Source organism: Sinocyclocheilus rhinocerous, unplaced genomic scaffold (genome assembly GCF_001515625.1).
Source record: "Sinocyclocheilus rhinocerous isolate Xijiao unplaced genomic scaffold, SAMN03320098_v1.1 scaffold1199, whole genome shotgun sequence".
NCBI classification, from domain to species: Eukaryota; Metazoa; Chordata; class Actinopteri; order Cypriniformes; family Cyprinidae; genus Sinocyclocheilus; species Sinocyclocheilus rhinocerous.
The window spans coordinates 56,543-71,013 of record NW_015650328.1 but is presented as its reverse complement, the minus strand read 5'-3'; the positions used below and the strand labels follow the sequence as shown (position 1 = coordinate 71,013).

At 38.3% G+C, this 14,471-nt stretch overlaps 1 protein-coding gene across 2 annotated transcripts; it reads right to left on the bottom strand.

Moving 5' to 3' along the window:
- Positions 1-3,605: 3,605 nt before the first annotated feature.
- LOC107711736 (sphingosine kinase 2-like) lies at positions 3,606-13,714 on the bottom strand. Of its 2 annotated transcripts, XM_016516776.1 has the most exons (8): positions 13,614-13,714; positions 10,951-11,253; positions 9,644-10,233; positions 8,187-8,336; positions 7,953-8,047; positions 6,419-6,534; positions 4,119-5,844; positions 3,606-3,861 (listed from the first exon to the last, which is right to left on the bottom strand). In XM_016516776.1, exons 3-8 carry the CDS (start codon positions 10,095-10,097, stop codon positions 3,799-3,801), a joined length of 2,604 nt encoding a protein of 867 aa, XP_016372262.1. In that variant the 5' UTR covers positions 10,098-10,233; positions 10,951-11,253; positions 13,614-13,714; the 3' UTR covers positions 3,606-3,798. The 2 variants fall into 2 exon arrangements, with proteins under 2 accessions (XP_016372262.1, XP_016372261.1); XM_016516775.1 differs by having other exon boundaries at positions 9,644-11,253.
- Between the last annotated feature and the right edge of the window lie 757 nt (positions 13,715-14,471).

Here is a 14,471-nt window from a genome sequence, read left to right as displayed (position 1 = left end):
CACTGCTTTAGGCTGTTTCCCTGAGTTCACCTGGGCGACTGACAGGTGTGCTCTCACACAACTTTGTTTATAATACACATACGGCTCCTTTCATGCATAGCTACAGGAAAGTAAAACACACACACACCCCCCCCCCCCCCCACCCGACTTGTAAAAGGTAAAAAGGAGGAATCTTCCGAAACATAACCGATGACAACAATTGTCCTAACAAAAGCACACTCAAGGCCACCAGTTGTTTCTTAATATACATTTGGTGATGTGTATACAGGAACGAAAAATAATCTGTACCAGGGTTATTATAATTAACTAAAACTGAAATCATAAAAAGGTTTTTCCATACTTGACATGAGCATTAACTCAAACACAGTAAAAAAAAAAAGAAACTTAACCTTATTTTATTTCAGCTAGTTTCAAAGGAAACATTCAGCATTTTCTTTCATTCTGATTTGATGTACTAAAATAAACTAAGACGTAAACAAAAATTTATTTAAAAAAAACTATATAGAGATTGGTTTATAGATGTGTATAGACATATTTGGTTTTTAAAAACCAAAACTAAAAAAAAAAATAATAAAAATTACTAAGACACCAGGTAAACTTAAAATGGAAAATGAAAAAATATTAATTCAAAATATTAATCTCTTTTAAATGCTCTTTGGTATCTATTTTAGTATTATACTAAAATAACACTGATCTAATTTATGCTGATCAATGACACAAAGTGAAATGTTAAAAAATGCATCAATATTGACCATTCATCTCTATATTCTCTATAAGAAATCACCATGAAGTGCTTTGCAAATGCCTTGTTTACGCCACCTTGTGGTGAGAGAGCACATGTTAGACTCTGTTTTCATCAATACGAGGCGCAGATAATTCCCATAGCATGATTTTAAAATATATGGGAAATTATGTCTCTCAATGACTTACTGGTCAACTGCAGTTTTTCAGAATCACCATCCATTCGTCAAGGAACCGGTGTTACTTTCAAGTCTCTCGTATCACTCCGCAGTAATTAATGAGAAGTCTCAAGATTGTTACCCAAAATAGAAAGTTTCACTCTTGAGCTTCTATACATTTGTTAAAGAAAACGAAAAGATGGTTCGGAAGAACAAGAAACTCGTGAGAGACAGAGAGGAAGAAAAAAAGCTGGAATAGAGACAACTCAAACGAAGTCATGTCACACTCAGACGAAATAAGTTGTATGCCTATAGATCAAGCAAATTGGTTTGCATATTAATAATAATAATATATTATAGTGTTTATCTTGTGACTAGGCTAATTGTTTTCAACAATGTAATTGACTATTTTTCTAGGCGAAAGCAGATTATATAGTGTAAATAAAAATCTAAAGTAAAAAAAAAAACAGCAACTCCGATGCTGAAATTATGTTGGAAATAAATCACAATGTAGAGTGAAGTGGTTAAATTAACCAGTAGGTGGCCACCAACTGCACAAGGACCAACTCCGGAGGACAAAAGAGCACCAAAACAATATATTGCTTCTAGGAGAAAAGGAGGGGAGGCAAGTGGAGGGAGGGAGAGAGGGAGAGTGCAACGCAGACTAGCTGTAATCTAAAGGAGCAAAAGGGCAATGTAGAACACAGTAGGTCTATAATCAAGTGGATGCTGAGATACAAGTGGGAAAACAATGAGAAAATACACTGCTCATGGAGCTGATAGGAAGGTGGAGACACTACAACAAAGCAAGATAATGGCTGAACCTTGTAGTGGTATGTGGAGATTAGTAGACTGTGAAGAGAAGGATAAAGAGCTGAAAGAAAGGGAGGAAGAGAGTCTGAGACGACGGCTTCCTTGTTTACCAATTTGTGCAAACCTGATAACCAAAATGAGACAGAGAGAAGTGAAACACTAGGCTATCAGACCACTGGTGCCTTACTCATTTTGTCTAAGAGAAACTTGCATTGTTTTCCACCTCTGAAATAGCTTTGTATTAATTAAGGTAGAGATTGTGTGAAATTATGTCACATGTTTTTCATAGTTCCAGCTCCTTTTTGTTCTTGCCTCCCCTTGAGAATGTGCTAATCAAAGAGGAAAAACATTCCTGAACTGACATTTGTTGAATCAGACCAGAGGAAAACATTCATCCTCAGTGTTCGTAGTGATACCTCTGTCGTACAATTGTTTTTCCTACCTTGGAAAGCCTACAGAATGTAAAAGACTGGAGGACACAAATTCAAGGTTTCATAGTTAAACTTTATCTGAAACAAACATTTTAAACCATACAGAACTAGAAACTGTAAATAATGTACATACATTTAATATAATATTATTTTAATAGTAATTACAATCTTAATACAAGCATCGTAGAATGAAGACACATCTTAAACTGGCATTTTCAAGGTGGACAGCAGCTTGATACCAAATTTATTAGATCACGCTAAAGCATGGTACAAGAAAAGAAGGAAGGAAATATAGGAAATGAAAAACAAAACCAAATAACTGGCCATCTGATTGCAGCTGAAAATCATTTTGAGTTCCCAGACTTGCAAATAAAACAACTAGACTTGCATACCAGCCGACATTTAAGATGCGAGGACAGCAGTGATCAACAGAAGCTGAAATGATTGCACTAGACAGAACTAAACAGCTGTTCGGAAATACCAGTCGAGTTTTTTCTAATAAATATTTAGGTAAAATTAAAAGCACTGGAAAGGCTCCATTACAATCGTAATCAGCTTCACAGCTGGACTTTCCACAGGCCTGTTCTCTTAAAGAGCTGACAAATACATTTTACTCTAGGGAATCAGTCTTACAAATGGTTTGTGAGAGAAATAGACTAAAATGTAATCAAGTTACTGATCACTATGAAATAGTCCTTGACTAATATTTAACAGATTAATCTTTCAGGAAAGGGAGTTGAAGGTGCATTACCAGTTGATCCATAACTTCCAGTTCTTTCTTGATTCATTAGGAATAAAAATGAGCAAACGTTATGCAAGTTTGCATTATGTCATAGAAGACAGTGATACAATATTATTGGGGGGGGGGAAGAAAAATGCTGAACTGGAAGTTTTCCTAGCATTCTTTCTGTGTTCACTGCAATGCATATAGCTAGTTACTGAATATCATCATCATCATCATCATCACCGCATGCATTTCTTACACAAACTAGCAATGCAATATACAACATAACATCCCTCATTTAACTGTTCCACTCAATCTACACAATGATTGTGTCTTAAAAATACCTGCAAAAAATGGACAAAAGATGGAACTGATTGCATTTCTTTTCAGTCCCATAAAACAAGTTTTCAAAAGCTGGACGGAGATCTAGTTCATTGCTGATAAATCTTTGCTAAATGAGGTTTCAGAGCGAGTGATACTAAGCCAGTATGTAAATTAAAGGGGGGGGGGCTTAAAGTTCAGAGATGGATAAGGCATTCCAGGGGTACCTACTATGCAAAACAGGTGGACATGGGCGTGACAACCTAAAAGCTAGCTATTGTTGTTAGTGTTTGACTGTCATTTTTTCCACTCTGAAATAAGGCAGGAGCACTGTAGTGAATCAAATGCACACTAAAATGTATACACCAGTTGGACACATTCAGTTTCGCCGTTTCCACTTTTGTGTAGATATTTTAGCGTTACAGTGTGGGTAATCCAAGTGTAATCCTACAGTCGTGCAATAGGCTGCAAGTTTTCATCCCTTTGTTAAATTCCAAAATACTTCTTGCATATGCAGCTTGAATAAGCAATCCCTTAGTTAATCCCAGTAAAAGCAGTGATTGCAACTGCTGGCTTTCTGTTTCTCCCTGCCTGTTCAAATCCAAACAGATCAGAATCTTGTAATCTTTATTCCAGAGTCCCCAACAATCAAACGGGCCATGGAGGGATGAACCTGGGACAAAAGAAGGTACAATCAGGCATGTTAAAATGTTAAAAAAGAAAGCTTTCATCATTTTTTTTTTTTCAAATTTAAAATAAAACACCAAAAACCAAATGTCATTTAGGCATCATAACATTATAATATACAGTATGAAAATGGATATTCATTTTGAGATTTGCTAAAGATTACATGTCAGTGTTATTAAATGATTAGTGTTTTTAAAGGTTGACTTTGTTAATCAATTAAATATCATTATTGACTAAGCTCACCTGTGCCTGCAGTGGCCCATAGGGCACTAGCTCTCCATCTACAGTGAGGGTTCCTCGTGGTGAAAGCGGCTGAAGGCGGAACGCCCGAGCAGAAATATGACTAACGTAGGGAGAGCTAACGGACAAATGGGCTCCTCTCTCCATTGCAAGGAACAGTCTAAGCAGTGTTGCCCGTGAGATACCAGCCCGCACAAATGTCAAATGGATCAACCCATCATCAAATCGAGCCTGAGGTGCAGCGAAAAGATCTGCTCCCAGGTGGGTCTGATAGATGGCAAGCACCAGGACAAAATCGCCCTCAATAGTGACCCAGTCACGTGTAGGGAGAGGTTGGTCCAGAGGAGGTAGCAGATCATCCTCTGGCAGCTTGATGGAGGATGTTGTGTGAGGGTGGTTCTTCAGGGGTCCTGCAGGCTCTGCAAGGTCAAAGCTGAAGGAAGGGGTCGGTGAATGAAAAGAAGGCGATGGGGAAGACGAGCTGGGAGTGTTGGGACGTGGCACAAGATAAGAAGAGTGGGGAGAGGCGCAAGATGGAGATGAAGGAGGGGTTGGGGAAAGGGACAAAGAAAGGGACGGAAATTTTGGAGGGAGAGAGTTTGAATGCGATTGGTGGAGAAGAGAGAGGGGCCGTGGCCGTGAGGGGTTCTGGTTCTGGTCCAAAGTTTTAGGTTTAAAAGCTTTGAAAGGAGACTGACGGAACGGAGAAGATGAGATGGTGAGGGCTCGCTCACGAGACTTGTCCAATGGAAACGCCTCTCTCTGAAAGTAGGTGCCATTTACGTCTTCATCCTCCTTACCATAGGCTGCCAGCTCCAAGTCTTGGTCAGTGTCTGCCCCGATTGGCTGGCTGAAGAAGGCGTTAATTATCTGGCTAGAAGGGGCCGAGTTTTTACGTAGTGTGTGTTGCATCTCAGGTGGAGTCGTTTGATAACTCTCATTGCACTCATTTACCTCATCTTTCGCTTTCGTTACTCCTTCTCCGTCGATCTCATCCCCACCCGGTTTATTCTCTTCTTCCCTGTTCCCATTATTACTGGCTATGTTGTCACACTCTTCCCTTTCGTTTGATTCCGAGCTGGTCCCTGACGTCTCCTCCATCTTCTCTTCTGCTTCTGCTTCCACCTCTCTTTCTCTGTCTTCTGCGAGACTGCTAGCTCTCACTACCCCAACCCCTCTTGCCCTCTCTCTCCTCCTCTCCCTCTCCCGCTCTCTCTCCTGCTTCTCCCGCTCTCTTTCCCTCTCTCTCTCCCCATCTCCCTTACAGAGACTTCTTTGTTCACTCAGGCCCATGTCTGAGCAGGTGCGGTGAATGGGAGTGCGACAAAAACCCTCCAAGCCTTCGGTAATGCTACGTGAAAGTGGCCTTCGTGGTTGCTGAGGTGTGGCATCGGGGGACGGGTTGACCATAGCGGGTGGAAGGTAGGAAAGACGGCCCTTATAGGAGCGCAGAGAAGCCAATCTCACTAGTGTTCCCAGTGTAAACCGTGCTGAGCCCAGCCCTCTGTAACGCTCACTCTCTATGTCCACATCAGACACAAAACCCCAGGCCACAGAAAGGAAAGAGAAAAGCCTCCTAGGAGCAGGTGGGTGCCCATTCTGATTGGATGTGGTAGATGAAGCGCATGGGCTGGTTGTAACGGACACCAAGTCCATTGGTTTAACCCCACCCCGGCACAGCAGAAAACAGCAGTTGAGAAGGAGAGGCTCCCGAAGGCACATGTCATATCTGAGAGACAGACAGGAAAATAGAAATATTCATGATTGAATTCAATTCATTACCATTTAATAAAACAGCAAAAAAAAAACAAAAAAAAACATTAATTTACTATCCATACTTAAAACATGACTCAAAAAATTATTCAAATACTGCAATGAATCATCACCTCTGCATTACATGGATCTTGCCTATGAGTGTAAAAGTAGGTACATTGCAACCAATATACCTACACTAGAGCAAAAAGAAATGTATGAAACTCATCATAATAACAGAAAAGGCGAGTTTTTTGTACACTGACACAAAAATTTTCAAAATAAATTTTTTTATCTCTATAGATGGAACAGAATGCTGTTGTTTTTCCATACACATAACAAAGAATTTTTAAAGAATCTTCACAGAATGATTTCCCGTACAGTGAGAGCTGACAGGAAAAATAACAACATATATGTTTGAAATGCGGGTGAGTAAATCATGACAATTTAAATTTTGGGGCGAACTGTTCCTTTAAAAATAAGGGAGATTCTCTGAAGAACTGGAGATTTTCACACAATGTGTCCCAGGTGAGCTCAAGCACACTTCATACCCTGCACAGTGGTTGATGGAACCAGCAAGTGCATTTCCAGAGCCACAAGGAAGGATTCCCAGAGGAGTTTTTATTGCTTGTTTCCAGTCTGGCCTTTCCATGAGGCCATTTATCACCTGCAAAAAGAGAACACACAGATTAATATGTAAATAATATGTAAATCATCTTATTTTTACATAGAATATACTTGAAATGGTCTATAAAAATTTTGTAGAAAATATTCTGATTTTTAACATGACCTTGTGGTATGGTCATCTGAGTATTGTAACTAGAGTCAAACTGTCCAAGATTGAGAATGAAGCAAGTAAGATAATAGGTAAGACGCAGAGACATTTGAATGAACTCTATCGATGTAAAGTCAAGCAAATGGCTTAAAGGTAGTTGAACCCCCTTCATGGCAAGCTTCATCCGTTGCCATCAGGGAGATGCTGTAGGCAACCACGAGCGATGTGATAAGTTTATCAGTAACACTTTATTTTAAGGACCAATTCTCACTACTTGCTTAAGTTACTATTATAACTAGCATATTGGCTGTTTATTAGTATTATAATGCCTTATTCTGAATGACCATATTTTAGATCCCTTCATCCTACTCCATACCTAAACTTAAAGGTGCCATAGAATGCGATCTGTAAATCATTCGCCATCATCCTTGGTCATCTCTCCTTACTCCGTTTATTTGGTAAGTGAAATCTTATGTACTGTAATGTAACAGCCTAAATATGCCAAGGTAAATACAGTTTTCCATTCTATGGCACCTTTAACAACTACCTTACTAACTATTAATAAGCACCTAGATAGGAGTTTATTGAGGGAAAACTCTTAGTTAATAGTGAATATGTGTTCCCTAAACTAAAGTGTAACCTGTTTATAAATTATCTTTTGTGCCCAATGCTGTCAAAATCTTAAAAGCAAGTGACTGATTTTTTTCCCCATAAATTATTGTGTACTGCATGCTTTCTTATGTGTATTCATATGTTGTCTGTGACAGAGACAATTTTCCACAACGTGGATAATAAAGTAAACTAAAGGAAAGGAAAGGAAAGTAAACCTTTAATAGACTGAATCATGCAGTGAAAGAAAACACTAAATGCGCACACGCACTAGTCTAGACTTCACGTAATGTATGCGTGCGCTCTGTAGGGATGTTTTGAATGGTTTTTGCAAAATACTCGATAATGTCAAATCGCACATCGTTAAAACAACAATTACGATATTATCGCAGACGATATATATCGCACACCCCTACCCTGTGGTAGATCAGTCAGGTACTAAAATCAAACTTGTGTCATTCAGAATGTTCTAAACATCCTCTGCTCCTAGTTATTAAATATTTTCGCTAATTTGGTCATGTCTTCAGCTACCGATAAGAGCCGTTTAACACGTTTTACCATGTTTAAATCAATTATACAGAATTCCACAGATGTTTCAAGAAATTTACCAAACAAATTTCCTGCAAAAAGTAGATACTATATGGGCTTTGTAATAAGTTAAATATATATGACAAAGCAATCAAGATTGTTTTGATATTTACCTCGTGCAAGAGTCCATCTCCAGAAACGATGACGATTCCATCCCATTCTGTTAACGAGATCTCTCTGATTATCTCACGTGCATGATTCTGACGCTCTGTTCAACAACAAAACCACATACATTACATCCATTCAATGCAATCAATCAAATTCTGAGTACTGTTGGTCTGAGCACTTAAAAATATATTTTGAACCATTTGCAGCTGTACGTGTGTGATTGTGTGTGTTGTTCTTACCTGTCTGTATGAGGTTGTAGCTGATGTTGGCTTCTCTTATCATTGGAAGTATGTGCGTTTGACACCATTGCATTGCCTGACCCCGGCCACTGAATGGATTGACCAGCAGCAACAGTCGACGGGGACGGGGCAACATGCTTTTACAAAATTCTGCTCAATAAGAGAGCAAAAACAAGCAAGTGAGGATAAGGCCTTCATTTTAAGGCTGAAAACAACACTAAGCCACATCCTAAACCATCTGAAAGTAGACCATAAATGTTTTTAGTAGGTGTGAAAAATAAGTTCACCTCAAGATCACATATCTGACCTTCATTTCAAAAATGTTGATGAAAAAGGAATTTATCCAATAACAAATTCCATATTTTATTCAACAAAATAAAACAATCGCTTAGAGTTTCTTACATTAATGGTTCAACTGGATGGCATTTGAGAGCATTTAGTTATCTTTTTAAGATTGGAATTTGGGAAAGGTCACATTTATCCAGAACACAGTGAATAAAGATCTTAAACTAGATGTTATCTGGCATTTTGTTAAGATCAAAACTTCTTCCTAAACCTCCCATGTGGGTCACATTTGTGCTGCCTTTTTCAGATGGTTGACTCATGTATTTTGAAAGTAACTGAGGCAAGACTTTCCTGTCAATTCCTTCACAACTTTTCCCATAAATGTAACATTGGTTTTTCTTGTTTAAACAGCGGATTGTAAAAGTTTGTTTCATTGTTGCTTTAATGTTAATCTATAAACATCCAAGTTTTACCTACCAGCATAATTGAAAGGACGATCAAATGTCATTTTAGCAAAAATAATAAATAATTTAAAAATAAATGGGGTGTATTTACATTTTCACACCATTAGAACCACTATACTGACTCAAAAGCTGCACTCCTAACACAAACTAACAAGCCAACAAACTTATCAACATCATATAACGATTTACTGAGCTGCAACCACTAGCACTGACAACTAGCTACAGCACAGCAGTTAAAAACAGAGACAGAGCAGCATCTGTTAAAAGTCAATAAAGCCTGATGTATTGCTACCGAATGATATGCGCTACTCAATTCAGGCTGTATTTTCCCTGCCGCAGACCCACCCATTCTCTGACCGCCAATGACAGCATGTGGTACACATTATGAGTGCAAAAACAGAAAAAAGGAGCAGGAGGGAACCGTTAAACTCTTACAAAAATAAATGCAGACAGACATGATTCATACTCACATAAATTTAGCTCACTACAGAAGAAATCAAAGTGGCATCCTATTTACAACACACAAACTAATGACACAACATTAACGCAACAGCACTGACTCAGACGTCTTGAAGAATTAGCAGCATCTGGAGGCATGTTTTCTATTTAGTGAAGACATTGAGGAGGTACATTAAACGTTTCCCACTAACAAAAGCATAGACATACCTGAGACAAAGCATTTATGAATGATCAAACCCTGACACCCACCTGTAGTGGAGCTGACATCCATCCCCCTCAGAAGGCTCTGTATGGCAGTGTTCCATTTCTCCGCCTCAACTCTGCTCTCTGCCAAGTATGCCCTCACCTGTCTGCGTCTGGAGACGCCTTTCCGGCGACGACCCGGAGGGTACCAGTAAAGCACCAGCAAAGGAGGGGCCGGCAAACGCGGACAGCTGCATCCTGTCAGTTCCGCCAGTGGCAGGATCAGCCTGGACTGCTTCCCCACACGTGGAGACAACCGCTGGACATGGATGTGAGTTGGCGTGAGGGTCAGGGCATAGTTGGTAGAGGCGGGGCTGGAAGGCAAAGAAACACCTCCAGGGCTGTTGGGGCAGCTGTTGCTGTTACTTCCACTTCCTCCTCCGCTGCTCCAACCGCCGAACTGTCCGTGCAGCAGGGCCTCCTCAGTCATAGATGGGCTCTCTGGTCCTGGGGAGCGCATGTTCAACGTCTGGGCTCAAAAGGTAGTGCTACTGGGATGCGGAGAGTATGTTTGGACTATACAGCTTGAATGCCTCGTGTAGGGCTCTTTCCTCTGATTTGTAGAGATGACTTTCTGTACGGATGCACTAGTTGTTCTGAAATAAACGTGTCAGCTTTAAGCCCAAATCATGGGTTTTTACGTAAACTTTAAGTTAAACTTAAAAATTACAAATAATGACAGTGTTTCAACAGGTGTCTTTTCAAAACACAAGAAAACTTCAGCAGGCGTTTCTATCCCTGATAGTGTTAAATCCTTTCCATCAGTGCATTTTGCCTGAAAACAATGCTAAATCCTCTTACGATCATCTGATCAAAACAAAATACAAGAAAGAGATTTCCAGTTTAGTATTGCTAGTATCCCAACAAAAATGACAGTTTTGTTTTAAAAACCAAGCACAAGATAAGATGCCAGATTATTTGCTTTTCTCTCTTTGCACTGGCAAAATGTCACAATATGAGAAAAGGCAAGGTCTTGTCAAGGTTAAACGGAATTGTGTGTGCATCTACATAAATAACCATTAAACTAAATTTCTTAAGTTACTAAATTTAACAATTTTCTATTCTTACAAATTGTTTAAATAAAATAGGAAGCACAATTTCAATTAACAAAGCATTGTCTTAAGGTCAGCAAACTTGAAACTTACAAATGACTAAAAATAAACACACACTAAGGTTATAATATCCTTATAAATGCTACGAAAATGTTCAGTGACAAACAAGCACAGAAAGCGGACGTAATGGCCCAGCCGAGGATATTGTTTGAGAAGTATCAAATGAAACCTTATCAAGGTGGTTGACTAAAAATACAGTACCTCTCCAAAAACAACAAGGTTTAGGAAGTGATAGAGATGAACAGGGATGCCACTTCTGGTTTTGGTTCAAAATAGTGTCAGAGATTGTAGTAGTGCAGATAAATCATGTGTTATAGTTCACCCAATAAAAAAATGCCAGAAAATCCAGGATTTGATATCCATGAATGCTGAATTCTGTTCTTCAACCCTTGCAAGATGGTCCTCAAAATGGGAAATAAATAAAACAGAATACAGAGAGTATGAGTGCTGGAACAGGGTCTCAAGGCATGGTAAACCTCTTTATCCGATGTTAAAGGTGCCCTGCTACATAGAGAAGAAAAGGTTTGGAGAGAGACAGAAAGAGAAGGATTACATTTCGAAGTTAAATGCGATATTCTACATCCTACAAAGCAAAATAGGTCAAGTAATATGAACCCTTAGAACATGAACAATATATTATTCTGAATAGAAGTTGAGGACCTTTTGTTATGGAAGATGCACTACCTTTCAACAGTTTTTTTTTCTTGAAAGAAGTATCTGAATACAATTTAAAATAACTTTCTTTATTTATACATTTTAAAATGTAATGTATTCCTGTAATGGCAAAAAAACTAACTTTTTAGCAGCCATTACTCCAGTCTTCAGTGTCTTTCATCCTTTCAGTCACTTTTGATAAATTTAATGTATCCTTGTTGAATAAAATTATTCATTTGTAATAATTAAAAAAAAAAAAAACCTGTACTGACCCCAAACTTTTAAACGGTAGTGTATCTTACGCATCATTCATCTTTACTGCCTATCTAATGGAATGTGATGAATCGACCCTTGATCTGCACCTAACCTTAACAGTCTTAAGTAATCCGATAACAAATAGTACAATATCTTCAAAGGTCTGACATCAGCAAAAAGGAACATGCTGAACAATACGGTTCTGTTTCTCAACAGAAAGAGTGTGGCAACTGCTAGTCTGGGGAAATGTGATTTACAGTCTAAATACAAAGTTCATTATTCAAAATGTTCAAGTGCCTGTAGTTTTGACAGTGTTAGGCAACACAAATATGCAGGGCTATGTCATTTTGATCCAAACAGAGAAGAAAACCAGTCTGGGTGGAATTACACCTGGCCGGCATCAATCTTGGATGACACTACATATGTAAATTCCGCAATTGAGCCTGAAACGCGACACCAGGACCGTGAATGAAAACTAGAGTTGAGATGTAATCGCAATTTCAACTCAGTGGAGAACAGGAATGTTTGAAATGTGAACTGACGACAGATTCAACAGATTAAGCTCTCATAGTATGAGTTTATGGCTGACAGAAAACTCCTGCAATTGAGAGGCCTAATGTATCGACACAGTCTGTAAACATCTGGGATGAAATGGATGGCTGTGTAGGATGTTTTAGCTGTAGTTCAACATCTGCGGACTTTGTTTTGGAATTTGTTCAAAATGCAGAAATATGTGACTCTTATCATGCACTTTAATTTTCTGCTTGTTAAGACTCCTGTGAAATCAAAGCCTGGCAGATTTTCATAATTGTTTAAGAATAAAAAAATTAAAAAAAGTGATGTCCACTTTGTCCTCATGTGTCCTTGAAAAGTTGGCCGGAGACACCATCAAGTAATCAAAACCCACAGTAGACCAAAAGTACATTCCTCTCTCAGGCTGTCTCAAGCTTTACCTTTCAGGAGCCAAAAGGAGCTCTGTTGACTGTCTGGGTTCTCACACATGAGTGCACACTTTGTCCCTTTTATCATCAAGACTTTTACTGCATCAATGATATGATAGTTTCAAGACTTATTCAGATACGCCAAAGCAATTTCAAAGCCTTTGACTATAATTAGTCAGTTGCGACCTCACAGATCATAAAATAAAAGCACTAATGACCTTTGCTCACAGTTGCGTAGATCTTTCTTTAGGTGAGTGGTTATGAAATAAATAAAAAATACAATTTTGCCAGTTGAGCAAAGGTAAAATCCAACGCTCTGTCACATTACAAATCAAATAACAACTTCATACAATTACAAAGCGTCTCAGAACGTGACAGGTGGTCAGTCAGCTGTTACAGTCACAAGTTTATTTAATAGTTACAAGTGGGAAATCAGGCTTTTATCATCTGAGTGTACTTGTATTAAATCAGGGTTTTACATGCAAAAGCCAGCTCATCTAGTGACATTTGGGAGTTTATGGTGTATGATCATAAGTGAATGCAGAAACAAATAGCTTCTACGCTATCTTGTACCAAAGGCAAAATGAGATTTTAAACCATCATAGAAACTAATGGCAAGAAAATTAATAAGTGCAACTGCAGTTTCTTAGCAACTCAGAGCCAACATCACATATAAACACAGCTAGCTGACGACAGGCCAACACAAGAAACTAGCACATCGTATGGATATGAGTGGACTTCTTTGTACTTAACGGTGGCAGTTAAAACCTTAAAGTTGGTAAAGACAAAATTCGGTTTTATCGATGAAGAGAATAGAGTATTCAGCAAACATGTTGCTAGTGTCATTTTAAATAGCCAAGCTGACGGGAGATCAGAGACATCAACCTGAAAACGGATCTGTTTCTGTTTAAATTGTTCATCAAAATAGGGCGAACTAGAAACTTTTATGTGTCTTACGGAAAGTAATGACTATAATAACAATAAACGACAAAGCGAAAGTAATACAGGACTTACCTGTTTGTTTGTTTTTTTGCCCCCCTACACTGCGAGTTTTCCAGCTTTCCTGAGCTGTAGGGGAGGCACGAGCGTTTTCAGGAAGTCTATCGACGCGGTAGGCGGAGGCAACAGGATGATTGACGTGATAAACGTACAATCATGAAATACATTCGTTCTGGCCAGCCCATATCTTGGAGATAAAACACGCTTTTGCACGGTACTCCACAGCACTATCTTCAGTGCGGAAGAGCTTGTTTGCTACATTTATATTCTATTTGATTATTGGTGAGAGAGATATTTAACATTAATTTTAGTTTGACTATACAGTTACTTGCAGTTAATGTTTAGTTATGTTCAGTCAAATTATGCACAGCACTGAAGATAATTCACAGACATATAAAACAAAGAATTAAAGAATAGAAAAAGGCAGAAAACCTTAAGGGTAGAACATATTTTTGATTATGTTTTGTTAACAGACTTTGATACTTTGCTTGTATAATGTATTATTTCTTTCATAATGAAGCTGTGAAAAGAGGTTATATATCTGCATTTGGAGATGAATGAAATTAAATGCTTAATAAAACATTCATCATAATTGAAATGGTCATTTATATACGTAATATGATCATTTATATAAGTATATACGTTATAAAAATAGTTTAAAAACATTAACAATCAAGATGTCAATACTCTTCTAAAGATTTTGAGTAAATTGGTAAAAACCAAACTAAGTGGTTCAAGATTTCACAAAGAGAAAAGGATAAATAAATATGTAAGTATCTGACTGGGTAAAATAATGAACTAATGTTAAAGAGAGCTATTTTTACTCATATATATATATTTGCTCGACATCACAACAAGAGCAGCTTAAGCCAT

Excerpts from the sequence above, each read along its gene's own strand:
- LOC107711736 (XM_016516775.1), bottom strand. The coding sequence starts at position 10,097 with ATGCGCTCCCCAGGACCAGAGAGCCCATCTATGACTGAGGAGGCCCTG. Across the intron at positions 8,048-8,186 it reads CTACAACCTCATACAGACAG|AGCGTCAGAATCATGCACGT; the intron begins GTAAGAACAACA and ends GTTGTTGAACAG. Across the intron at positions 6,535-7,952 it reads GAGATGGACTCTTGCACGAG|GTGATAAATGGCCTCATGGA; the intron begins GTAAATATCAAA and ends CTCTTTTTGCAG.